The 27,335-nt window shown below is 44.4% G+C and overlaps 2 protein-coding genes across 7 annotated transcripts in view; one reads left to right on the top strand and one right to left on the bottom strand.

The window, feature by feature from the left end:
* The window catches only part of recql5 (RecQ helicase-like 5), a 106,487-nt gene extending 105,841 nt beyond the window's left edge, over positions 1-646 (bottom strand). For 5 of the 6 annotated variants that reach the window (XM_078570849.1, XM_078570850.1, XM_078570851.1 and 2 more), the window contains exon 1: positions 345-615. In XM_078570849.1, the coding sequence (XP_078426975.1) occupies positions 345-453 (109 nt within the window). In that variant the 5' untranslated portion in view covers positions 454-615. Of the gene's footprint in view, positions 1-344 lie in introns of all 6 variants that reach the window. The other variant, XM_078570855.1, reaches the window with a different exon arrangement.
* A 40-nt stretch (positions 647-686) lies between these two features.
* The window catches only part of sap30bp (SAP30 binding protein), a 92,241-nt gene continuing 65,592 nt past the window's right edge, over positions 687-27,335 (top strand). Inside the window, exons 1-3 of the mRNA XM_078570848.1 lie at positions 687-785; positions 12,218-12,321; positions 13,627-13,674. Of these exons, the coding sequence (XP_078426974.1) occupies positions 707-785; positions 12,218-12,321; positions 13,627-13,674 (231 nt within the window). The 5' untranslated portion in view covers positions 687-706. The remainder of the gene's footprint in view (positions 786-12,217; positions 12,322-13,626; positions 13,675-27,335) is intronic.

The raw sequence follows: 27,335 nt of genomic DNA, 5'->3' as shown, positions 1-27,335 counted from the left end.
CATTAACAGATCAATAGCCACCAGTACTGTACCCCAATGTCAGACAGTTGCAGTCTAGTATCCACCACTGTACCCCAATGTTGTGCAGCAAAAGAGCTACACTCAATACTAAACCCTGTTGTGATACAGCCCCTCCTGATGCTCTGGGGTATTCCTCGCCCATCCCACTGGGTCCCGGGATAGGTGTCCCCTGAAGCCCTGGGGGTTTGCTCCCCCAAACCCCTTGTCCCGGGATTCCCCCTGATGCCCTGGGGGATTTCTCCCCCACCCTCAAAGTCCCGAGATGGCGGGTCCCTCCTGATGGACTGGGGGGGGATTTCTTCCCCACCCCCGGCGTCTCTCACCTCTCAGCACCGCCCTAGCCGCGCTCTCCTGTCGCTGCGACCGGAACGACTCGAACCCGAACACCTGACTGAGGGCCGAGCGCACCCGGTCCCGGGAGGCTGAGGACATGGTCCCGGGATAGCAGGTGTCCCCTGATGCCCTGGGGGTTTCCTCTCCTGGTAGAAGGGAGGGGGGAGGCGGACGAAGGGCCGACTATCGGCGCCCGGGACCGAGCACACAGAAGCTCCGGCAAGCCCGGGCCAGGCACCCGTAACATCACCGCGCACAGCAACGTTGTCGCATGATGTGACGTCACTGTACCGGGCATGTTAAACGCATGCGCAGAATGGCAGCCCGTGACGCTAACAAAGTGCGACCGAAAATGGCGGCTAAGCGAAATGTTTTGCTCACCCTCACCGCTTATGCCGGGGATTCCGACTCGGAAACTGATACGGAGACCGGTAAGGCCCGGGCATCCAGCATCACTCTCGGTCGGGGAGGTCGTCAGTGGCCGCCCATAATAATTAATGACAACAAAAATACCTGGAAAAACTCAGCAGGTCTGGCAGCATCTGCGGAGAGGAGCACAGTTAACGTTTCGAGTCCGTATGACTGTTCAACAGAACTAAGGAAAAATAGAAAATAGGTGAAATATAAGATGGTTTTTAAGGGGTGGGGGTGGTTGGGACAAGAGAGCTGGATAGAGGGCCAGTGATAGGTGGAGATAACCAAAAGATGTCACAGACAAAAGGGCAAAGAGGTGTTGAAGGTGGTGATATTATCTAAAGGAATGTGCTAATTAGGGGTAGAAAGCAGAACAAGCAAGGTACAGATAGCCCTAGTGGGGGTGGGGTGGGGGGAAGGAATTGAAAAAGGCTAAAAGCTAGAGATAAAACAATGGATGGAAATACATTTAAAAATAATGGAAATAGGTGGGAAAAGAAAAATCTATATAAATTATTGGAAAAAACAAAAAGGAGGGGGAAAATCAGAAAGGGGGTGGGGATGGAGGAGAGAGTTCATGATCTAAAGTTGTTGAACTCAATATTCAGTCTGGAAGGCTGTAAAGTGCCGAGGCGGAAGATGAGGTGCTGTTCCTCCTGTTTGCGTTGAGCTTCACTGGAACAATGCAGCAAGCCAAGGACAGACATGTGGGCATGAGAGCAGGGTGGAGTGTTGAAATGGCAAGTGACAGGGAGGTCTGGGTAATGCTTGTGGACAGAATGAAGGTGTTCTGCGTTTGGTCTCTCCAATGTAGAGGAAACTGCATTGGGAGCAACGAATGCAGTAGACTAAGTTGAGGGAAGTACAAGTGAAATGCTGCTTCACTTGAAATGAGTGTTTGGGCCCTTGGACGGTGAGGAGAGGGGAAGTAAAGGGGCAGGTGTTGCATCTTCAGCGGTTGCATAGGAAGGTGCTGTGGGAGGGGGTTGAGGTGTAGGGGTTGATGGAGGAGTGGACCAGGGTGTCACGGAGGGAACGATCCCTACAGAATGCCGCCGGGGGGGTGAAGGGAAGATGTGTTTGGTGGTGGCATCATGATGGAGTTGGTGGAAATGGCGGAGGATGATCCTTTGAATGCGGAGGCTGGTGGGGTGATAAGTGAGGACAAGGGGGACCTGGTGAGTTTTTCCAGGTATTTTTGTTTTTGTTTTCAATTTCCAGCATCTGCAGTTTTTTGCTTTTATCATAATAATTAATGCTCGCTAGGCCGTGGTCTGTAAATAACCACACCTCAATGTAGCGGATGGGTACAGGCCTGTCACTGTCTAACACTGGTGTACAGTACTGGTGGGTACAGGCCTGTTACTGTATAACACTAGGGTACAGTACTAGTGGGTACAGGCCTGTCACTGTCTTAACACTGGGGTACAGTACTGGTGGGTACAGGCCTGTCACTGTCTAACACTGGTGTACAGTACTGGTGGGTACAGGCCTGTTACTGTATAACACTAGGGTACAGTACTAGTGGGTACAGGCCTGTCACTGTCTTAACACTGGGGTACAGTACTGGTGGGTACAGGCCTGTCACTGTCTAACACTGGAGTACAGTACTGGTGGGTACAGGCCTGTCACTGTCTAACACTGGGGTACAGTACTAGTGGGTACAGGCCTGTCACTGTCTAACACTGGGGTACAGTACTGGTGGGTACAGGCCTGTCACTGTCTAACACTGGGGTACAGTACTAGTGGGTACAGGCCTGTCACTGTCTAACACTGGGTTATGTACTGGTGGGTACAGGCCTGTCACTGTAGGACATTCTCATACATGCTGGTTCATGCAAAAGGAAAAACTTTTTTTATTAGCTCATGTAAGGTGAACGTCGCTGACTAGGCCAGCATTTACTGCCCCTTCTAATTGCCCTTGAGAAGGCTGCAGGCCATCTGGTGCTGGTGATGGCAGAGAGTGTGTTTCAGGTTTTTGGCCCAACAACAGTGAAGGAACAGCACAATATAGTTCCAAGTCAAGATGGTGTATTGCTTGAAAGAGAACTTGCAGTTGCTGGTGCTCGCATGCATCTGCTGCCCTTGAACTTCTAGGTGGCAGATGTCGTGGGTTTGGAAGGTGCTGTTGAAGGAGCCTTTGTGAGTTGCTGCTGTGCATCTTGTAGATGGTACACACTGCTGCCATCATGTGCACCTATGGTCAAAGGAATGAATGTTTAAGGTGCTGGATGAATTGCTAATCAAGCTTTGCTCTGGATTATTTCAAACTTCTTGAACTGTACTCATCCAGGCAAGTATTCTATCACACTCCTGACTTGTGCCTTGTACATGTTGGATAGACTTTGGGGAGTCAGGAGCTGAGGTAACCTTGCCACAAAATCCCCAGCCTCTGACCTGCCTTTGTAGTCATGGTGTTTATATGGCAGGTCCAGTCAAGTTTCTTGACAATGGTAACCCCCCCTCCTCAGGATGTTGTTAGTGGGTGATTTAGTGATGGTGATGTCATTGAATGTCAAGGGGAGATGGTTCGATTCACTCTTGATGGAGGTGGTCATTGTCTGCCACTTGTATGACGCGAATGTTACTTGCCACTTATCAGCATTAGCCTGGATGTTGTCCATGGAAGCATTGAAGTTTATAGCATGGAAGGAATCCATTCAGCCCACCATGCCCAGGCTGATCAACAAGTAGCTATCCAGCCTAATCCCATTTTCCAGCTCTCAGGATGTGCCCTTGTAGGATATGGCAATTCAAGTGCATATCCAGATACCTTTTAAATGTTATGAGGGTTCCTGCCTGTACCAACCTTTCAGGCAATGAGTTGCAGATCCCCACCACCCGCTGGGTGAAAAAAAATTCTCTCAAATCCCCTCTAAACCTCCTTCACTAAATCTATGGCTTCTGATTATGGACACCTTAACCTAAGGGAACAGGGTCATCTTATCCACCGTTGACTCCTCATTACCAACTCTGTATTCCATCTGCCAAAGCAAAATAAGACCCCCTGGATGCACCCTTTCTCTAAGCACTGACATCTAATTAACTATTTTTGTCAGAAGAAAGGACAGACAACTATGTGTGGAGCAGGTTGTTGGACTGACCATGAACTCATTATCTCAAATTCAAGATTTATATTCGGCTCAAGAGACATACCCAGGGGTAAAAAGGTCAATAACAGATTCAACATCTCAAGCCTCAAAATGAATACTTTGAGGCAAAACTTCTCAGAAGATCTGGATTGCTAGCTAGAAGGTCTTAAATTTCTCTCTCTCAACAGGGAGGGTGACTGGATCGCTTTCAGAGACCTTGTGCACTCTACTGCCCTAGAACACCAGGGTTTGTTTGCTGAAAACGAAGAGGAGATTTATTCTCTATTGGATGAGAAAACCTGTTTCCTTAGAGTCTATCAAACCAGCCTGCTTGAAAGAAAGCTGCTTTCAACAACATCTGTAAAATCATCCAATCAAAGCTCAGAAAGGTGCAGGATCACTGGCTAAGCAAAAAGGTAGAAGAAATATAATCATACACAGACAGAAACTAAACTAAACTATCAGTCTCATGTAAAGTGTCATGACACCAGGGCCAGATGCAACACCAGGTGAAATATACAAGACAGGAGGCATTTACTGGCACGGCCAAACAGGTTCAACCTGTTCAACCTATCAGCCTGCAAATTCTTCCAACACATGCCATTGGCAGGCAGTAAGTGTGGGAAAGATTTCTGGTTAGCCATGTGATGTCAAGGAAGTTGGAGCTCTAGCCATAGCTCCCAGACTACTACAAACATGTGAAAATGCATGTTGCCACAGCAACTCTGACTCCCTGAGTGATCTGTAACACACTACCACTACAAAAGGCTGGAAAAATGTTGAGCTTACAGCAACCATTGCGGAATCTCCCTACCGTGCATCACTGAGAAAAAGCTTGCGAGAGTCCTGCTAAAACACTTAACTGCATTGCGCACAAGAGTCAGTGTGGTTTCAGAAAAGCTGCAGATCAGCTCCAGGAGAAATAATAAGAGCAGAACGGCAACTTGTTCTCAAAATAAACAAAAGTGCTAAAAAAAACTCAGGTCTGGCAGCATCTGTGCAGAGAGAAACAGAGTTTACGCTTCGAGTCCAATATGACTCTTCTTCAGAATTTGTTCTCAACATTTGTTGATCTGATGAAAGCCTTCGACACAGTTAGTCATGAAGGCCTATGGAAGATGATGGCAAAATTTGGCTGACCAGAAAAGTTCATCACTATGGTACAGCAGTTCCACAGTGGCATGCTCGCTCACGTCCTGGATGGTGCATGTCTTCTGATCTCTTCCCTGTCACAAACAGAGTGAAGTAGGACTGTGTGTTGACCCGCCCCCGCTACCCTGTTCAGCATGATGTTCTCTGCAATGGTTTCTGAAGTATTCTGTGTCAGCAGAAGTGGCATCCACAGATGGGAAAGTCGACAATTTGAAGAGGTGACAAGCTAAAACTAAAGTACACAAAGCTGTGGTTCATGACTTTCTTTTCACTGATGACTATGCCTTAAATGCCTGATAACTTCAGTCTCGCCATCAGCACCAAAAAGACTGAAGCCATGTACCAACCTACTCCACAAAAGCAGCAGGTGAAGCCAACTATTACAGTCAGTGGTCAAAGGCTTGAAATAGTTGACAAATTTATCTACCTCAGCTGCACCCTCTCCAGACTAGTTCACATTTACAACAAAGTCAATGCCAGAACAGTTAAGACTAGCACTGCCTTTTGCAAGCTGTGAGAAACTATCTGGGAGCAAAGAGGAATTAGTCTCTCAACAAAAGTGAGAGTATACATAACAGTTATCCTTACTGCTCTCTCTTTTGCTTGTGAGATGTGGACAGTTGACTCCAGGTATGCAAACAGGGTACACTTTCACATGCTTTGAAAAAGAGTCATACGGAGTGCTGCCAGACCTGTTAAGTTTTTCCAACATTTTCTGTTTTTATTATACACTTGCAAATGACCTGCTTGCAGAGACTACTCAAGATCAGATGGTAAGACAAGGTTCCTAATACTGAGATTGTCTCCCTGACCGACATGCCTAGCATCCACAATCTGCTGAAGAAACCTCAGATATGTTGCCAGAATGCTCGATGAGCAGTTGCCAATAAGACTCTTCTACAGCAAGCTAATTGAAGGAAAACACTCATAGAAGCCAGACGAAGCACTTCAAGATGCTATGAAGGTCTCACTGAAGAGTTTCAGCATCATCCTGAGACATGGGAGAGCCTCACACAGGATCGCTCAATTTGGTGCAGTCTCATTTTTTTTCGTTCATTTACGGAATGTGGTTTTCGCTGGCTGGGCCAGCATTTATTGCCCATCCTAAATTGCCCTTGAGAAGGTGGTGGTGAGCTGCCTTCTTGAACTGCTGCAGTCCATGTGGTGTAGGTACACCCACAGTGCTGTTAGGAAGTGACTTCCAGGATTCTGACCCAGTGACAGTGAAGGGGCGGCGATATATTTCCATGTCAGGATGGTGAGTGACTTGGAAGGGAACTTGCAGGTGGTGGCGTTCCCATGTGTCTGCTGCCCCTGTCCTTCTAGACGGTAGCGGTTGTGGGTTTGGAAGGTGCTGCCTAAGGAGGCTTGGTGAGTTTCTGCAGTGCACCTTGTAGATGGCACACACTGTTCGTCAATGGTGGAAAGAGTGAATGTTTGTGGAAGGGGTGCCAATCAAGCAGGTTGCTTTGTCCTGGAAAGGCTTTGTCAGCAAAGGCTTCCTCCTATGAACAGTACCGAGTCACACTGGTCAACAGGAACAGTGACGCAGAGCTGCAAACATCTCTTCTGCATCAAGACTACATGTTTACAATGTGCAAATGATCTTTTCATGCTCAAACTGGACTGATTAGCCTTCTTTGAGCACCTGAAACAGAACTCAATGTATTCTACTTGATGTCATGGTTGTTTTCGACAATGAAGGATGAACACAAGCCTTCCCAAATGCAGATGCAATGTCCCAGATACAGAGGCAAAGTATTCATTGCAAATTATACCAATGTCCTCTGCCTCCACATGCTGTTTACCTTATGGTTCCCAATAGGTACTACTCTTCTTTAGTTATCCTCTTGCTTTTTATGTATTTGTAAAAAAATCTTTAGGTTTTCCTTGATTTTACTTGGCAAATTTTTTCATGCCCTCTCATTGCTTTCTTAATTTCCTTTTTAATTTCACCCTACTCTTTTTATGCTCCTCTAGGTTTTCTGCAATATTGAGCCCTCAGTCTCCTTTAAGCCCCTTGATATTCAGGGGGCTCTGGACTTGTTAGTGCTACCCTTTTTCTTTAAGGGAGCATGCTCTGAACTTGCTCTGAACCCTCACTATCCCTTGAATGCCTCCCACTGATCTGACACTGATATACCTTAAAGTAGCTATTTCTAATCCACTTCAGCTAAATCACATCTCAGCTTAGTAAAATTAGCTTTCCTCCAGTCAAGAAGTTTTGTTCTCGGTCTATCCTTGTCATTATCTATAATTACCCTGTATTTAACTGAAGTTTGATTACTTCCACAAAAGTGCTCCCAAACTGATGCCCCTTCCACCTGTCCAGCTTAATTCCTTAAAACTCAGTACAGAACAATCCTCTTTCTTGTTGGACTTGCTGTGTACTGGATAAAAAAAGTTCTCAATGAATTTTAAGAATTCTGCTCTCTCTGTGCCTTTCACACCAATTCTGTCCCAGTTTATATTTGGGTAGTTGAAATCCCCAACCATTACCGCCCTATTGTTTTGGCACTTCTCAGAGATTGGCTTACATATTTGCTCTCAGTCTCCCTCTGACAGTTTGGAGGCTTTGTAGTGTAGTCCCAGTAGCATGACTGCCCTTTTTTGTTCTTCAGTTCAGCCCATTTTGCCTCATTTGGTGATCCTTCTACCATATCATCCCTTCTCACAGCTATAGTTGTTTCTTTAATCAGTATTACTACCCCCCCACCATCTCCCTTGAAAATCCTCTAATCAGGAATATTGAGCTGCCATTCCTGTCCTTCTCAGTAATAGCTATCACATCATACTCCTACATATCAATCTGTGCTCTCAGCTTTTCTTGTCTTATTCTCTAGACTACTTGCAGTGAAGTATATGCCATTTAGCACTGCCAAACTCCCTTGTTGTCTGTTTTCTCGACCTTACAAACACACTCACTAATTTTCTGCTTTCTATTTCCAACATGCCATCTCTCCCCTCTGAATTTACTCTCAGGTTACCACCCCTCTGCCGAGCTAGTTTAAACCTTCCGAACAGCATTCGCAAAAACCCTGCAAGGATGTTGGTCCCTGCCTGTAGAGGTTCAACCCATCTGGTTTGTACAGGCCCACTTCCCCCAAAAGCAGTTGCAATGCCACCAGAATCTAAAGCCCTCCCTTCTGCACCACATCTCTAGTGACATATTTATCATTTCCATCTCCCTATTACTATACTCATTAGCATGTAGCACAAGGAATAATTTGTTTTAATTCATTTACAGGATGTGGGTGTTACTGGCTAGGCCAGCATTTATTACCCATCCCTAATTGCCCTTCAGAAGGTGTTGGTTAGCTGCCTTCTTGAACCGCTGCAGTCTCTGTGATGTAGGTACACCCACAGTGCTGTTAGGGAGGGAGTTCCATGATTTTGACCCAGCGACAGTGAAGGAATGGTGATATATTTCCAAGTCAGGATAGTGAGTGGCTTGGAGGGCAGCTTGCAGGTGGTGCTGTTCCCATACATGTGCTGCCCTTGTCCTTCTAGATGGTAGCGGCCATGGGTTTGGAAGGTGCTGCCTAAGGAGCCTTGAGATCCTGCATTTCAGCCTCTCTCCTTGCTCCATAAACTCTGTCTGCAGGACCTCATCCCTCTGTCTGCCTATGTCTCTGGTACTGATATGGACCACAACCTCTGGCTATTCACCTCTGCCCACCCCCCCAAGAATGTCCTGCAGCCGCTCGGTGACAACCTTGTCTCTGGCACCAAGGAGGTAACGCACTATCCTGAAGTTCCATCTGCAGCCACAAAAACACCTGTCTGTTCCTCTCGCTATCGAATTCTCGCACTATTTGAGAAGCCTCCTTCAACAGCACCTTCCAATACCACGACCTCTATCACCTAGACAGACAAAGGCAGCAGATGCCTGGGAACACCAGGTCTGCAAACTTGCTTCCAAGCCACACGCCATTCTGACTTGGAACTATATAATTGTTCTTTCACTATTGCTGGATCAAAATCCTGGAACTCCCTTCATAACAGCACTGTGGGTGTGTCTGCACCAGATGGACTGGAGCGGTTCAAGAAGGTGGCACACCACTACCGTTCAAGGGCAGCTGGGGATGGGCAACAATTGCTGGCCTAGCCAGCGATAACCACATTGCATGATGTGAAGTGGAGGCAGTGGCATAGTGGTATTGTCATTGGACTAGTGTTCCAGAGACCCAGGGTAATGCACTGGGGACCTGTTCAAATCTCACCAAGGCAGATGGTGAAATTTGAATTCAATAAAAATCTGAAATTAAAACTCTGATGATGACCATGAAACCATTGCCGATTGTCGTAAAAACCCATCTGGTTCACTAATGTCTTTTAGAGAAGTAAATCTGCTGGCCTACATGTGACTCCAGACCCACCAGCAATGCGTTTGACTCTTAAAAGCCCTCTGAGCAAGGGCAATTAGCGATGCTCACATCCCATAAACGAATAAGAATAAATAAATAAATACAAGACTAAACGTAGGAACAGGAGCAGGCCATTCAGCCCGTCGAGCCTGCTCTGCCATTCAGTTAGATCATGGCTGATCATCTACCTCAACACCACTTTCCCGTGCTATCTCCATGTCCCTTGATGTCATTCGTCTTCAGTAAGAAAAAGCTATCACTCTTCCACTCTTCTTCCACCCACCAGCCACTGCCCCCCTCCTCCCCCGGGCTGCCATGGTGCTGTGCACTTGGCTCTCTTTACACTCCCCAGAGGAATCATTACTCTCACCATTATTCAGAACTGAATTGAGTTTGAGATACCCTCATGGAATCCTTGCCTGCCTGGTCCTCCTTGTCCCTCTGGTGTTCACCCATTGCCCCTCTTTCTGCATATTTTTAAGCTGTGGGATGACCACCTCCAGAAAAATGCTGTTCACAAAGCTCTCAGCCTCACAGATTCCCCATAGTAGCACCAGCTGCCACTCGTGCTCTGAAACCCAGTGCTCAAGCTGCTCTGGCTACTGAACGAGGCCATAGGAAGTTTCAAGGATTCCCACGTGGCACAGGACGTGCATTTCACGGGGCTGAAGTTCCCTGCCTTGCCTTTACTTTCCAGATTGTTAACCAGAAACATTTAACAGCTACTTACCAATCGGCTGTTTCCTATTTGTGATGTTATTATAGCTGTTTTGCAGATGTTGCTTTTGTTGTTGACTATTTCACTGGAGGCCCTCACCCTTGCTTTAACTCATTGGCCACTGCAGTAAGTTTCCACCCAGGCTTGCCACAGATGGTGAGTCTTTGGGCTGGCTCTCCCTCCTCTGTTTTAACTCTACAGTTGCAGCAGTTGGTCTCCACCGAATATCCACCACAGCCATTGATGCCTTTGGGCCTCTTTGTAATGTAGAAAAATGTCTCTCCGCTTATCTAATTAATGCCTCTAAACTTCGGTCCTAAGGTCTAGCTGTCTGCCATTCCTTATTTTGTAGAGGATCAGAATAACACCTCTTCCCTCACTGGGCTGAAATCTCTGAGTTAAGGTATTCAGTTGAGTTGGACTCTGTGCTACTAATTCGTGCTTTGAAGCAAAAGCCTCCTGTATTTATACTAGCAAAAATTCTAAAGACCTGAATTAGCCCCTGCTGACCAGGTAACCAGTTCAAATTACCTAACTGCAACTGCCGCTAGTAGGCAGCTTGTTTTCCACTAACAATGTGAAAGGAGTTACAAGCTGATGTTAAAGCTAAGTTAAATGCTAAATGCAAAACTTGACTAGATTTTAGAAAGAGATTAACCTTTAAAATTCTCTCTAAATTTCCTAAATTAAGTACGCTGTCAAAACAGTACTGTCAAACTGGACTTCATGCTACTTACTTCCTAACCCAGGTCTTGCTGCTTCAGTATCTGAGTAGTCGCGAATGATACAATCATCAGCGATCATTCCCATTTTTGACCTTAGGGTGGAGGGAAGGTTTTTGATGTAGCAGCGGAAGATGGTTGGGCCTATGACACCACTCTAAGGAACTCCTGCAGTGATGTCCTGGGGTTGAGATGATTGGCCTCCAACAATCACTACCATCTTCCTTAGTGCTAGGTATGGCTTCAACCATTGGAGTTTTCATCCAATCCCCATTGGTTTCAATTTTGATAGGGCTGATTGATGGACTTGGTCAAATGCTTGATGTCAAAGGCAGTCACTCTCACCTCATCTTCACTCTCACTCTCACCTTGAATTCAGCTCTTTTGTCCATGTTTGGACCAAGGCTGTAATGAGATCTGGAGCTGAGTGGCCCTGGCGAAACCCAAACTGAGCATCAATGAGCAGGTTATTGCAACGTAAGTGCCGCTTGATATCACTGACACCTTCCATTGCTTTGCTGATGATTGGAAGTAGACTGATGAGACAGTAACTGCCTGATTGTATTTGTCCTGCTTTTTGTGGACAGGACATACCTGGACAATTTTCAACATTGGGTAGATACCAGTATTGTACCTTTACTGCAACAGCTTGGCTAGACACCCAGTGCTGGAAACTCTCAGTACATTAGGCAGTAACTGTGAAGAGATAAACAGAGTTAAAATTTCAAGTCTCTGACCTATCATCAGAACTGGTGATTTCAGATCTGTTCCTGTATAATACTGGAGTAACTACTGGTGGGTACAGGTCAGTCACTGTATAACTCTTTTTATTCATTCATGGGATTTGCGTGTTGCTGGCTAGGCCAGCATTTATTGCCCATCCATAATTGCCCTTGAGAAGGTGGTGGCGAGCTGCCTTCTTGAACCACTGCAGTCCATGTAGTGTAGGTACACCCGCAATGGAGGGAGATCCAGGATTTTGATCCAGTGACAGTGAAGGAACGGTGATATATTTCCAAGTCAGGATGGTGACTAGCTTAGAGGGGAACTTCCGGATGGTGGTGTTCCCATCTATCTGCTGCCCTTGTCCTTCTAAATGGTATTGGTTGTGGGTATGGAAGGTGCTGTCTAAGGTGGCTTGGTGAGCTCCTGTAATGTGCTGCCGTGGTACAGTATTGGTGATTATAGGTTTGCCATTGTATAACACTCGGGTTCAGCACTGGCGAGTATAGCTTTGCCACTGTATAACACTGGGGCACAATTCTGGTGGGCACAGGCCTGTCACTATAACACTGGGGTACGGTACTGGTGGGTATAGGTTCGCCACTCTATCACATGGGGGTACAGTACTGATGGGTACTGTTCTGTTACTGTTTTACTTTGTTCTCTGTGTTTCAGGCACGAAAGGAGGGCTGGTGTCTGCTGGATATGGCGATGATGATATCAGCAGAATGGAGGAGGCAGATGAGCTTGAGGAAGAGGACGAGAGCAGCAGTCCACTGGTGAGTGACAAGTGAGAGAGAATCTTCCCAAAAATATATCCCTTTTGTTTCCCTCTGATCCCAGGATCAGGACTGAGAGTGCTTTGAAATTGCTGAATGTCCTTGTTCAATACAACCAGTTAACTGTATTGAGAAAGGGAGAGCCAGCTGTTTTGGGTTTATCTGAGACTGGCTGACAAAGCTGTTTCTCCTCTGGTATTAGATGTCAGGGCCCACAGAACTGGACTGGGAAAGAAGTTTCTGGAGGCAGTGAGACAGGAATCTGGGAATAGAAATATTTATCTTTGTGGATTGAGGACATTACTAGCACACCTTGCATGATTCTGCTTTACTTTAAAGTTGCATTAAAGGCACGTGCTTGAAATTAATTAACATTGTAAGGGGGAATACTATCAAAAGGAGAACTGAGTAGTGCCTGCAGAGCTTAAACCAGATTCACAGACTGCTTTGCTCTCTGCTATATTGAAAAATAAACCTTTCAGATTAGCAAGTGTGAACTTGGTTACAGTCACTCATTGCCCCTTTAGTACAGGAATATTGCTCAATTCTTTGACATACATGGACAACTAGGGGGAGTCAGGGGAGCCAGACGTAGAAAGGCTAGGAGGTGGAAGGGATGGAGCGTCAATCTGCTATTCCATTCTATGGAAAGTCTCGTGAGTCAAGACACTGGCCCCTGAACCGAATGGACCCTGGCGTCCCAGATTCAATCGCAGTCAACTGTCCTCTGATGCTCCAACTGGTAGAATGCTCTAGTTTAGGGGCAGAGAGACAGAGAAGAATACTGCCTTGGTTCTGCTCCCAATCATTGTCCAGCAAGCCCTTTTGGAATATGGGCATTGAGTGAGGGCAGGATCAAGTTTGTCTGTAATGCTCTTATGGTTGCATAACCTGCCATTTGGACTTGTGTGGAAAATGACCAGTTGGGTGAGGTACTGGAGAGCAACTTGTGCTCATGGAACCCATAACCCAACATAAAGTCACTTCCTTCAGAGGGGAATCTTTTACTTTTGGCTGTGGTGAATGTAATTTGTAGAACCAGGGCTACTGTCTTTTCCAAGTATTTCCATGGGTTTAGTGAATCTACCATTGCTGTGAATCCTGGTTGATGTATGTTCCAGAAAGCTTTTTGTATCTGGCATGCAGGGTATACCTTGAGTCCATTAGGCGGCTGCCTGTCTGAAATTGGATTTTATCTCATCTGTGTCTCTGGCAAGAGCTTGTCACTCTGCATTGCTTTTCAGTCTGATAGCTGCCCTGCAGCCTGGAGTGATCCCTTTAACCTTGTAAATTCTTGTCTTATAGGAAGGTGAAGATTCAGAAACAGAGCTGCTGGAGGCAGATGGTTTAAAGGTACAGTTGTAATTTCACACATGAACAATGCATTAGCCTGGAGCAGAGGGAGCGAGGGCCCACAAACTAGCCTGAATGTGGAGACTTATGGCTGCAGTGCACTGTGGTTGGGGCAGGGCCAGTCCTGTCTCCTGTCCAGCTTCCCATTCATTTTCCAATGGGAGTGATGTCAGGCAGTGATGTTGATATAAGTTGTGTATTAGCGGAACTTCTGAGCGATAACCTGATGTAAATGTGAGACCTCGTGGTGTATCGTGTGAACCATAATGGACAGGGTAACAACAAGGTTCTATTCGGCATGTCCCACAGAATTGCAATACCTATACCGCTGAATCTATCCAGCAAAAGTAGTTATGTGGGGTACCGTTTGGATCTGGTGTGCTGCATATAGCAATCTCATCCAATAGGTTTTTATGCCGCATCACGGATTTCTAGGCTGCTTGTAATTTTGCAGTCTAAAGGAGTCCATGTTGCACATCCACATGGTGCAAGGGAGGATGCATTCCCTCTTCTGCTATTTGAAGTGGAATCTTCAATTCCTCCACAGTTCTGCTTGTACTTCAGTCCCACACTTCTGATCTTTAGAACCCCCTTCAAATGGGGACCCCAGCAAATAGCGGCACAGTGCCGAGAGCCCCAACAAATATGGTGCATAGCTCAGCATTTATTTTGGCACTTAAATTGTTTGTTGAATTGTTTGCTACCATCCCAGTAAACACACAGCCATCTTGCTGCAGTGAATATGCATTATGGTCGAGCGCACTTAAGACAGTAACATGCATCTGTATGTTCTTGAATTTCAATGAGTGCTGGAAAGTTCACTGAGCAGCAAACTTCCAAAATATTTGACACCCTAGAGATCTTTATATACGAAATAGGAGCAGAAGTAGGCCATTCGGCCCCTTGAGCCTGCTCCATCATTCAATAAGATCATGGCTGACTAGTTTGTGTTTCGATTTCCATAGTCCCATCTACCCCCAATAACGTTTGATTCCCTTGTCTAACAAGAATCTATCTACCCCTGCCTTAAAAATATTCAGTGACCCTGCCTCCACCACCTTCTGAGGCAGAGAGTTCCAAAGTTGCACAAGATTCTGAGAGAAAAAAATTCTCCTCACCTCTGTCCTTTCAGAGCGGCCCATAATTTTAAAACAGTGCCCCCTAGTTCTGGACTCACCCACAAGAGGAAACATCCATTCCATGTCCGCCTTGACAAGACCATTCAGGATCTTATATACATCAATCAAGTCACCCCTCACTCTTCTAAACTCCAGTGGAAACAAGTCCAGTCTGTCCAACCTATCCTCATAAGACAACCCGCTCATTCCAGGTATTAATCGAATAAACCTCCTCTGATCCGCCTCCAACGCATTTACACCCTTCCTTAAATAAGGAGACCAAAACTGCACAAAATATTCAAGATGCAGTCTCACCAATGCTGGAGCATACTGAAGCATAACATCCTTACTTTTACCTTCAATTCTTCTCGTAATAAAGGATAGCATTCTGAAGTAATAGGTTTGAGTGAAGACTTCACTTTGCAAGAAAAGCAAAACTGTGACTCATTAAGGTCCATAAACTAATCCCCTTGTACCAGCAGCTATTGGTTATGGATTTATATTTGGCCACATGTTCACTCGCTCATTAATCTGAGGCTGTTAGAGGTCTAAGGCTAATCCAGAGGGCCTGTCATAGCAAACACCCTCATTGAAAGAAGAAACCATTTCAAGCGTTAGTGTTATGTTGGAGATATGCTGAGAAGAAGCATCTTTATTGATTTTGGCCTGGAAATTAGTAAAGATTGTAGCTACTGTAAATGCAGCTCGTTCTAAGACCTGTTAATTTAACTGTTGAATGTTTCATTAGATGGACCTATAATTTACAGGCTGAGCCGTTTAGTGAACTTATGAATTAAACTAGGGTGAACAAACGCTAGGAATGTGCTGTGACCAAACGTTTTAGGATTATGGTGCTTGGGGAACGCTTTGTAAGGATGAGTGCAAGGTGCCTACAGAGTTGCTGGTGCCAAAAAGAATGAAAGGATTTGGATCAATCTTATGAAAAGAAAACTGCAAGTTTTTCCTGGTTCAAACTCTTAAACATAAATGAAAATTTCATCAATTAAATGAGAGTGAAATCTATGTTTTAATTTTTTTGATATTGAACAGAACCAAAGTGATTGGCTGGTTTGTGCCGGCGTGGGCTGGCCAGTGTGGACTTGTTATAGAGTCAGAGTCATTAAAGCATGAAGGATGCCATTCCTATCGAATCTATGCCAGCTCTCTGTCGAGCAATCCAGTGAGTCCCATTGCCCCACTCTATCCCCGTAGCAGTGCATGTTTGTTTCCCTCAGGTGCCCATCCAATTTTCTTTTGAAATCGTTCACCGTCTCTGCTTCCACCACCATCCTAGGCAACGAGTTCTAGGACATTGCTACTCACTATGTAAAAATGGTCTTTCTCACATCCTCCTTGATTTTTTTGGTTTGTCTCGGTGTGGGTTGGTCAGCTTGTGTTATTGTGCACTGCTTTATATTGACAAAACATTTGCTTTTGCTCAGCATCTGGTGATAGTTAACCCTACCCAGCCTCACTCGTGCAGTGTTTTGGATGAGTACAATCATTGACCAAACTCTTCTTGTGTTTCATGTGAATACATAATTGAAATCATTTCAGTTTTCAAAGTCTGGGCTTTCAGATGACTTTAAAACAACCTTTCAAACTATTTACAGCCACTAAAAATCTATTGTTAAACTTTTGCTCCCGTTTCGAAGTTGGCAGTGTTACTAGCTGAAAAGGTGCTAGATTCAAATTCAGTTAAATCCTTCAAAATGCAATTGGATAAGTGCAATGAAGAGAAAATTTTGCAGGGAGATGAGGGAAGGAGAGTGGTATAGGGTGAACTGGATTTCTCTTTGAAAGAGCCAGAGGAGAATACCTTTGGTGTCAGCCAGTGAGTTGGGACTTGAGAGTCTCTAAACCACAACAGGATTAATTCTCCAGCAAAATGCAATTAATAAATGATAGTTATATAATACATTGCATATGCATACAATCAATACCAGTTTCTTAGAACGATGCAGTGATTGATGGGAGAATTGCACAATCATCTTCATTATGGCCAGGATTTCTTGTGCCATTATATGCAGCCTATTTTAATTTGGTTTGCTCATGGTGTAATCATTCAACTCAGTTTGAGAACAAGTGAAATTTTCAACTTGAAGGAAAATAAGGTATTCCAGAAGAATTAAACTGATTTTCACTTGAGTTTCAGTTACATTTTATCTCACGGCACCTGGCTGGATATTGATTTGAGAATTGTGAGAGCACTGTGGGTCATATCCAGCCACTGATAAATTGTGCTAGCTGTGAATATCGGCATCATACAATTCCAGAGAGTATGTGGACTTCTCTGTCCTAGGAACATAGCAACAAGATTCAGCCATTCAGCTCCTCCAATCTGTTCCTCCGTTCAATTAGACCATGGTTGATCTGTATCTTAACTCCATTTACCTACCTTGGTTCTGCAACCATACTATCCTTTCCCAACAAAAATCTGTTAGCCTCAGTATCAAAATTGCAACTGACCCCCAGCTTCAAAAGCTTTTTGGGGAGAGTATTCCAAATTTTCACTTTCCTCTGTGTGAAGAAATAACTTTGCTCCTGAATGGCCTATGTCTAATTTTAAGCTAATGCCACCTAGCTCTTTCTGAACTCTTCCACGAGAGGAAATAGTTTCTCTCTCTCTCTACCCTATCAAATCCTTTAATCATTTTAACACTTCTGTTAGATCGCGTATGATCTTTTATGCTCTAGGGAATACTGGCTTAATCTATGGAACAAGTCTTCATAATTTAACCCTTTTGGTCTCTATTGTTCTGGTGAATCTGTGCTACGCCCTGCCCCCACATCTGCAAAATCAATTTATTCTCCCTGAGCTGCAGAACTGAGTGCAGTTCACCAAATGGGATCTGACTGGAGCTCTGCTGAAGCATCATCCTACCATCTCCTTTGTATTCCAACCCTCTTGAGGTTAAAGGCCAAAATTCCATTAACCTTTGTAATTATTTTTTGCACCTGTCCAACAACCCCTTGTGATTTTTTGTTCTACTTGTACCTCTAAATCTCTCTGTTCCTTTGCAGTTTCTGGCTTCTCATCACTTAGAAAATACTGTGATCTATCTTTCTTGGATCCAAAGTGATGACCTTGCACTTTCCCCATTGAACTCCACCTATTTGTCCAGACCTGTTGACAATCTTTAAAATAGAGATCTCACCACAGAGGAAAGGATAGCATTGATCGATACTTTATTAATCAGGGTGACATTAGGGTCCCACTCAGCGTCACAGTCCGAGAGCCAGGGCTCACCTCTGTAATTCTCAATGGACTCAGCTCATGTAAGCCCAAGTAACATTCAGCATTACCTGTCAAGAACCTGAGAAATCTAGTGCATTGGGTTTTCTTGTATTCTCGTTCATATTTTGCTGTCAGGCTCTGGAGCCACCAGACATCTCATTGTAGTTTACTGTGATGAAAGTGAGTAGACATCAGTAGCTGTTCAATCCTCCTCTACAGAGGAGTGAGCTTTTAGTCTAGGCTTGGTAGGCCTTGGCTGGTAACTCAGTAACCTGCGGGGCATCAACTGAAGCCCCTCCATACTTGGCATTGTAGAGTCTAATCTTTGACCACCCTCACCTTTCTCAAAAGCTCCTCTTCATTAACACCTCAGATAAGATGATCTGAAGTGTTAATGAAATGACTCTGATTTCTTCTCATAGCAAAGGATCTGTCCTCTATTGTGTTAACTAACTCATACCACCAACCTTTTGGGTTTTGTCCAGCATTATTGTCTGAATCTGATGTCCTAGGCCCTGACCATTGATTTCTCAAAGCCAGATTTTGCTCTGTCAGTCACATACACCACACATGAACTGAAGCAAATTGCTGAACAATGTCAACTGTCTTATGACCTTTAGAAATGTATTTTTCTGAAACAATCTTGTTAAAATCGTGGTAGAGAACAGTAACGTTTTTTTTAAAAAAAGAAACCCGAATTCCCAGTTATTTACTAATAGAATGAAGCCACAAGATGCCACGAGTTAAAAACAGAAAAATTTTTACTATACAAGAGTCAATCAAAGCAAACACTAAATTCTATCTCAGCTAACCACCAATACCCTACAACCCAGAATCATCATAAGTTAAACATGAATTAACAGGCAAATTGTGGGTGGTTATAAACCATAATTTACACATTCAATGGCAAATAAAACTGAGAGAGATCTTGCAAATTTGCTCAGCAGTGCACACAGTATATAGGTCATCAAACTCAGTCACAAATTCTTCAAAACTCTGTCTTTCTTAGAAAGAATTTCAGCTCCTCATTTTAGGATATGCCTTGATGCTCAACTGACAGCAACGCACAACTGACCCGAGCTCCAGGGACACGGTCTTCACCAAAAATGGCACATGACTGCAAAACCTCCTTAGCTCTGCTTACCACGGTCTGGATAGCATAGATCCACCAATGTTATCTTTAACAAAAACAGCTTCGGCAACTATACCTCTGCTTATTCTCAGCTTCTGGATCTAGCCTGTCTTCTTCAGCCTGCCTGTACTACACCACTGGACTCATTTTGTACCACTACTGAGCTTGGGTGACTGTGCATCCCTTTAGCCTCAACCAGTTTCATCCTCCCCAGGAGTTTTGGTTTTCAATCTCAGTTCCAGTTTTTGTTTCCTTAGAAACTGGGATGGTCAGTTTCCTTGCCCTGTTTTCCTTGCCCTGTTTTCCTTAGGGCCTGCCTCAAAAAATACAAACTTTGAAATTACAGATTAATTCACAACCTCTATGCCAAGAATGAGTTCTTGGACATGTAGTCAAACACTTGTGCATTAAAAATGAAATGTTACATATGTAGATACAAATGTTAAATGTGTAAAAAAACAAGGAAGTTATGCTAAACCTCTATAACACACTAGTTAGGCTTCAACTGCAGTATTGTGCCCAATCCTGAACACCATGCATTAAGAAGAACGTGAAGACTTTGGGGAGGGTACAGAAGAGATTTACAAGAATGCTACCAGAAGTGACAGACTTCAGTTATGTGGAAGGACCCACGAAGCTGGGATTGGTCATCTTAGAGCAGAGAAAGTTAAGGACAGATTTCATTGATTTTCAAAACCATGATGGTTTTTGATAGACAAGCTATCCTCTTGCAGAAAAGTTGATAACCAAGAGGACACAGATTTAAGATTTGAGGCTGGTGAGGAGAAAGGTTTACACAGTGATTTATTATCTGAAATGCTCTGCTTGAAAGGGCGATGGAAACAGATTCAATGATAACTTTCAAAATGGGATTGGACAAATACTTGAAGAGAAAAAGATTTGCTGGACTATTGGAAAAGCTGGAAGGAAGTGAAACTAATTGGATTGCTCTTCCAAAGAGTATGATGGGATGAATGGCCTTTTTCTTTACCCTATAAATTTATGTTGCGTTGAACTCCATCTGCTCCCGTTCTTCCCTCTTGCTTAATCCATGCTTTCAAAATCATTTGCACTATCCATGTTTTATGCCATCCAGCTCAGCACCACTTGCACACTTGAATACCCTCCTCTCTATCCTCAGATCCGAGCCATTGCATATGGATTGAAGATCTCAATCTATGCGGGATTTTACCCACCATCACCTGCGCACCAGTCTGTAGTTGGTCTGAATTTCTTTTCACACATTTCTCAGCAACAGGGAGGCAGGTAAACCTGATGATCCATTTCGTTCAAAAATAATTCCATTCAGGGGGAAGTTGCTGCAACTGCAGGAGAGACACTATCTGAGGCTGAGGAAATCATTGCTATTGGAGGTCAAAAAAGTTATGAGTGCATTATTATTTTGCTATCTGATTTTTTTAATTCTTTCATGGGATCTGGGCGTTGCTGGCAAGGTCAGCATTTGTTGCATCCCTAATTGTCCTTGAATTGAGTGTCATGCCAGGCCATTCCAGTGGGCAGTTAAGAGTCGACCATGTTACTATGAATCTGGAGTTACATGTAGGCCAGACCAGTTAAGGATGTCCTTCTCTAAAGGACATTAGTGAAGCAGATGGGTTTTTTCAACAATAAATGATAATTTTAAGTTCACCATTATAAGACTAGCATTATATATTCCAGATTTATTAATTGAATTTAAATTCCACCAGCTGGAATTCCACCACGGGAATTTGAACCCGTGTCCCCCAGACCCCTGGGCCACTGGTTTACTAGTTAAGTGACATTACAACTCTGCCACCATCTTCCCCCATCTCACTCATCTAAATGTGTGAGTAACTAAGTAAATAGTACAAGGCTGCGTGAAATTAGGGACAGTTGGTTGCCAACCTTCTAGTATTGTTCATGAGTCTCCAGGAATTAGTAACTAATTTTCTTGGCACTGCTGAGAGCAACCAGGGAGCAAAACCTGATGCCATATTTGACCCTGAGATGAGCTCCCATATCCTCACCACCATAAAGACTGCCAGTTCCACCTTTGTAACATCATCTGATTCCTCTCCTCCCCACCTCCCCCCACCTCAGCTCACCTGTTGAAACCCTCATCCATGTTTTCTTACCTATAGACTTGGCAATTTCAAAGCACAGCTGGCTGGCCTACCATCTGCCACCCTCCATAAACTTTTTTTGTGTTCTTTTGTGCCCATGTACTGATTCACACCAGTCACACCTGTGCTCGTATTAGCCTCCAATTAAGCAGTACTTCAAATTTAAAATTCTCATCCTTATATTCAAATTCTTCCATGGCCTCGCCATTCCATATCTCTGCTCTTCTCCAGCCTCACAACATGTGCACTCATCTAATTCTGATCTCTTTAGCACCCTGATTTTAATTGTTCCATCATTGGCAGCTGTGTCTTAAGTTGCCTGAGCCTAAGCTCTGGAATTCCCTCCCTAAACCTCTTTGCCTCACTTTCTTCCTTTAAGAAACTCCAAAAAGCTCCTTTTCTGTCCAGATAGCTCCTTATGTGGATCAGTGTCAAATCTTGTTAGATAACTCACTGAAAAAACAAACTGGTTCACAGGAGAGCAGGCAGGTGATTGGCTGGTGAGCATTTCAGTTTTTAGCTTTGTTTGGTATTTAAATTAGCAGCTGAGTAACTATCACTTGATTATTATTAAATTAACTTAAGGATGGGGGAAATTAAATAAATAATAAAGATAAAACAACAAAAGAGCAAGAGTGGAGTGGCTGTATAAAGAGCGGGAGTTTACCTGTGAGGGAGCAGAGCAGCTGTATAAAGAGCGGGAGTTTACCTGTGGGAACGGAGCGGCTGTATAAAGAGTGGGAGTTTACCTGTGGGAACGGAGCGGCTGTATAACGAGCGGAGCGGAGTTTACCTGTGAGGGTGCCGGTTCTCACCCAGACACTCGGCACACTGGAATTCAAAAGGAGTGATGTCAGGACAAGGGAGAGAGTTGATTGGTAGGTAGTGGGTAAGTTGTTTTTTTTCCACTTCACAGCGACATTACAGAAGGTAAGAGTCTCAGCATTTGTTTTTTTTAAGAAAAACTAAATAGTTTTCTACTTGGTTTAAATTTAAGGAAATAGCCTTTTAATTAAAAACAAATAAAAAGGATGGCAAGGGAGCTCAGTCCTGTGTGTTGTATGGCCTGCAGCATATGGGAATTTTTAGACAGTCCTTGCAGTCTGGATGACTACATGTGCAGGAAGTGCCACCGGCTTGACCAGCTTGAGCAACAGGTTTCGGAGCTTGAGCATTAGCTGGAGACACAGCGGTGCATCCATGAGACTGAGGGTTACGTGGATAGCACATTTTTAGATGTGGTCACTCCGCAGCTTAAGGAAGTGCAGTCAGAGAGGGAATGTGTGACCACCAGTCAGAAGAAGGGAGGCTGACAGGTAGTCAGGAAAGCCCCAGATTGCATCTGAATCAAGAACCGCGTTTCTGTGTTGGAAAACGATGAGGGTGAAGATTCCTCTGGAGAGTGCAGCCAGAGCCAGTTCACGGCACTGTGGGTGGCTCAGCTGCACAAGGGGGGAGGAGTAATGGTGCAAGAGCAATTGTGGTAGGAGACACAATAGTGAGGGGTGCAGACAGGTGCTTTTGTGGCTGCAGATGTGACTCCAGGATAGCATGTTGCCTCCCTGGTGCCAGGGTCAAGGATAACACAGAATGGCTGCAGGGCATTCTGAAGGGGGAAGATGAGCAGTCCAAGGTCGTGGTTCACATTGGTACCAACAACATTGGTAAAAAGAGGGTTATGGCCTGCAACAAGAATTTGGGAGCTAGATAGCAGATTAAAAAGCAGGACCTCAAAGGTTGTAATCTCTGGATTACTCCCTGTGCCACGTGCTAGTGAGTATAGGAATAGGAGGATAGAGAGGATGAATGACTGGCTGAAGAGATGGTGCAGGAGGGAGGGCTTTAGTTTCCTGGATCACTGGGTCTGTTTCCGGTGAAAATGAGGCCTGAACAAGTCGGGCAGGTTGCACCTGAACCAGAACGGGACCAACATCCTCCTGGGGAGGTTTGCTAGTGCTATTGGGGGGTGAGGTTTAAACTAATTTGGCAGGGGGGTGGGATGCAGAGTGGAGATACAGTAGCAGGTGATGCACAGCCAAGTATAGAAGAGAAACTAAGTCAGTCTGGAAGGCAGAGCAAATATAGACCTGTTAAGGCACAAGGGAAGAATGCAAGGCTGGATTGCATCTATTTTAATGCAAGGAGTCTTACAAGTGAGGCAGATGAATTGAGGGTGTTGATTAACACTTGGGAATATGATATTGTTGCTTTCACAGAGACATGGTTGAGGGAAGGGCAGGACTAGCAGTTCAATATTCCAGGGTATAGAATCTTCAGGCGTGACGGGAGGGATGTAAAAGAGGAGGTGGCATTGCATTATTGATCAAGGAGTCAATTACTGCAGTAAGGAGTGATGGTGTCTTAGAAGGTTCGTCAAATGAGACCATATGGGTAGAATTAAAAATGAAAAGGAGGCAATCACTTTGCTGGGAGTGTACTATAGGCCTCTAAACAGGGGGAGATAGAGGAGCAGATATGTAGGCAAATCTCAGAGAAGTGTAAAAATAATAGGGTAATAAAATTAGGGGATTTCAACTTCCTCAATATTAACTGGGATAGTCTTAGCATGAAAAGCTTAGAGAGGGCAGAATTCTTAAAGTGTAACGGAATTCTCTGTTTGAGCCAGCACGTAGAAAGTCCTACAAGAGAAGGGGTGGTACTGGACCTAAACTTAGGGAATGAAACCGGGAAGTGGCAGTAGTGTCAGTAGGGGAACATTTCAGTGATAATGACCATAACTCAGTAAGATTTAAGATTGTTATGGAAAAGGACAAAGATGGAATGGAAATAAAGGTCCTGAATTGGGGGAAGGCCGATTTCAATATGACTGGATCTGGCCAAAGTGGACTGGGAGCAGCTACATGTAGGAAAGTTTACATCAGACCAGTGGGAGTCATTCAAAAGGAAATAGTGAGAGTTCAGGGCCAACATGTTCCCGTAAAGGTGAAGGGTAGGACCAATAAGTCCAGGGAACCCTGGATGTCAAGGGATATAGAGGATTGGATAAGGGAAAAAAAAGGAGGCTTATGGCAGATACAGAGGGCTGAAAACAGCAGAAGCCCTAGAGGAGAATAGACAGTGTAGGAGGGTACTTAAAAATGTAATTAGGAGAGCGAAGAGGGGGCTTGAAAAAACTCTGCTGGGCAAGATAAAGGAAAATCCCAAGGCATTTTATAAATATGTTAAGGGCAAGAGGATAACCAGGGAGAGAGAGTAGGGCCCATTAGGGACCAAAGTGGCGATCTGTGCGTGGAGCCGGAGGACGCAGGTGAGGTTTTAAATGATTACTTTTCATTTGTGTTCACCATGGAGAAGGACAATGTAGAAATCAGGGAGGGGGACTGTGATATACTTGAACAAATTAACATTGAAAGAGAGGAGGTTTTAGCGGGCTTAAAACTGGATAAATACCAGGCCCAGATGAGATGTATCCTAGGCTGCTATGTGAGGCAAGGGAGGAGATTGCAAGGGTGACACTAATTTTCAAATCCTCTTTGGCCACTGGAGAGGTGCCAGAGGACTGGAGGACTGCAAATGTGGTTCCATTATTCAAGAAGGGTAGTCGGGATAAACCAGGTAATTGTAGGCCAGTGAGTCTAACATCAGTGGTAGGGAAACTATTGGAAAACATTCTGAGGGACAGGATTAATCGTAACTTGGAGAGGCAGGGATTAATCAGGGATAGTCAGCATGGCTTTGTCGGGGGAGACCATGTCTAACAAATTTGACTGAATTTTTTGAGGAGGTGACTAGTTGTTTTGATGAGGGTAGTGCAGTTGATGTAGTCTACATGGACTCCAGTAAGGCTTTTGACAAGGCCCCGCATAGGAGAATGGTCAAGAAGGTAAGAGCCCATGAGATCCAGGGCAATTTGGATCCAAAGTTGGCTTAGTGGCAGGAGGCAGAGGGTGATGGTCGAAGTTTATTTATGCGATTGGAAACCTGTGTTGAGTGGTGTACTACAGGGATCGGTGCTGGGACTCTTGCTGTTTGTAGTGTACATTAATGATTTAAACGCGAATGTAGGAGGTATGATCAGTAAGTTCACAGATAACACGAAAATTTGTGGTGTCGTAAATAGTGAGGAGGAAAGCCTAAGATTACAGGATGATATAGATGGGCTGGTAAGATGGGCAGAGCAGTGGCAAATGGAATTTAATCCTTAGAAGTGTGAGGCGATGCATTTTGGGAGGACTAACATGGCAAGGGAATACACAATGAATAGTAGTACCCTAGGAAGTACAGAGGATCAGAGGGACCGTGGTGTACATGTCCATAGATCCCTGAAGGCAGCAGCACAGGTAGACAAGGTGGTTAAGAAGGCATGTGGGATACTTGCCTTTATTAGCTGAGGCATAGAATATAAGAGCAGAGAGGTTATGTTGAAGCTGTAAAAACCACTAGTTAGGCCACAGCTGGAGTACTGTATGCAGTTCTGGTCGCCACACTCTAGGAAGGATGTGATTGCACTGGAGAGGATACAGAGGAGACTCACCAGATTGTTGCCAGGGCTGGAGCGTTTCAGCTATGAAGAGATACTGGATAGGCTACGGTTGTTTTCCTTAGAGCAGAGAAGGCTGAGAGGGGACCTGATAGAGGTATACAAAATAATGAGGAGCATGGATTGGGTAGATGGGAAGAAACTTTTTCCCAATAACCAGGGGGCATAGATTTAAGGTAAGGGGCAGGAAGTTTAGAGGGGATTTGAGGAAATATTTTTTCATCCAGAGAGTAGTTAGAATCTGGAACACACTGCCTGATGGGGTGGTAGAGACAGGAACCCTCACAACATTTAAGAAGTATTTAGATGAGCACTTGAAACACCGTAGCATACAAGGCTACGGGCCAAATGCTGGAAAATGGGATTAGAATATATAGGTGCTTGATGGCCGGCATGGACACAATGGGCTGAAGGGCCTGTTTCTGTGCTGTATAACTCTGACTGTATGACTCTAATGCTCCTGTGAAGTGCTTTGGAATTAATCATGATGTTAAAGCTATGTATTGTTCTAATAATTTTCCCTGACCACTTGCATTCATTAGTTATAAAAATATTGGGTGATTTGAAAAGAGGTTGTTTGACTAAGTGAGGTAGTTGAATATTAGAGGGCATGTGATGACACTTCCAAGAATATGTTGAACTTGAGTTGTCAGCCCTTCTTGCTGGTTGCAGTGTGACCATGTCTATTGACTGTTTTAATACAGTCATTTGAAGGTAAATGGGGTGAGTAATTACCTTCATCACAAATGCAAACATGAATTTGATTTTTTTTTCCCTGAATGCTGCAAGAACAATTCTATAAAATGTTAAAATCTCCTGGTGAGTCTCCTCTGTATCCTCTCTAGTGCAATCACATCCTTCCTATAGTGTGGCAACCAGAACTGCACACACTACTGCAGCTGTGGCCTAACTACCATTTTATACAGCTCCAACATAACCTCCCTGCTCTAATATTCTATGCCTCAGCTAATAAAGGCAAGTATCCCACATGCCTTCTTAACCACCTTATCTACCTGTGCTGCTGCCTTCAGGGATCTATGGACATGTACACCACGGTCCCTCTGATCCTCTGTACTCCCTAGGGTCCTACCATTCATTGTGTACTCCCTTGCCGTGTTAGCCCTCCCTAAATGCATAACCTCATACTTCTCAGGACTAAATTCCATTTGCCACTGTTCTGCCCATCTTACCAGCCCATCTATATCGCCCTGTGATCTAAGGCTTTCCTCCTCACTATTTACGACACCACAAATTTTCGTGTCATCTGTGAACTTACTGATCGTATCTCCTATATTCATGTCTTAAACCATTAATGTACAGTATAAACAGCAAGAGTCCCAGCACCGATCCCTGTGATACACCACTCATCACAGGCTTCCAATTGTAAAAATAATCTTCGACCATCACCCCGCCTCCCCCACCTAAGTGACGTGTGCTGTAACTGGAATCAAATTTAGCACCTCCAACCTTATGTTAATGGATACAACCTGCAGTGTCCTTTCAATTGCAAAAGATGGCAATGTTGACTGCTGTTTGGTGAAAAATAATTAATCCTCCAGGGTGGTTG

This window comes from Cetorhinus maximus, chromosome 24 (genome assembly GCF_964194155.1).
Source record: "Cetorhinus maximus chromosome 24, sCetMax3.hap1.1, whole genome shotgun sequence".
NCBI lineage: Eukaryota > Metazoa > Chordata > Chondrichthyes > Lamniformes > Cetorhinidae > Cetorhinus > Cetorhinus maximus.
The sequence above is the reverse complement of the archived record's forward strand: the minus strand, read 5'-3'. Positions and strand labels throughout refer to the sequence as shown.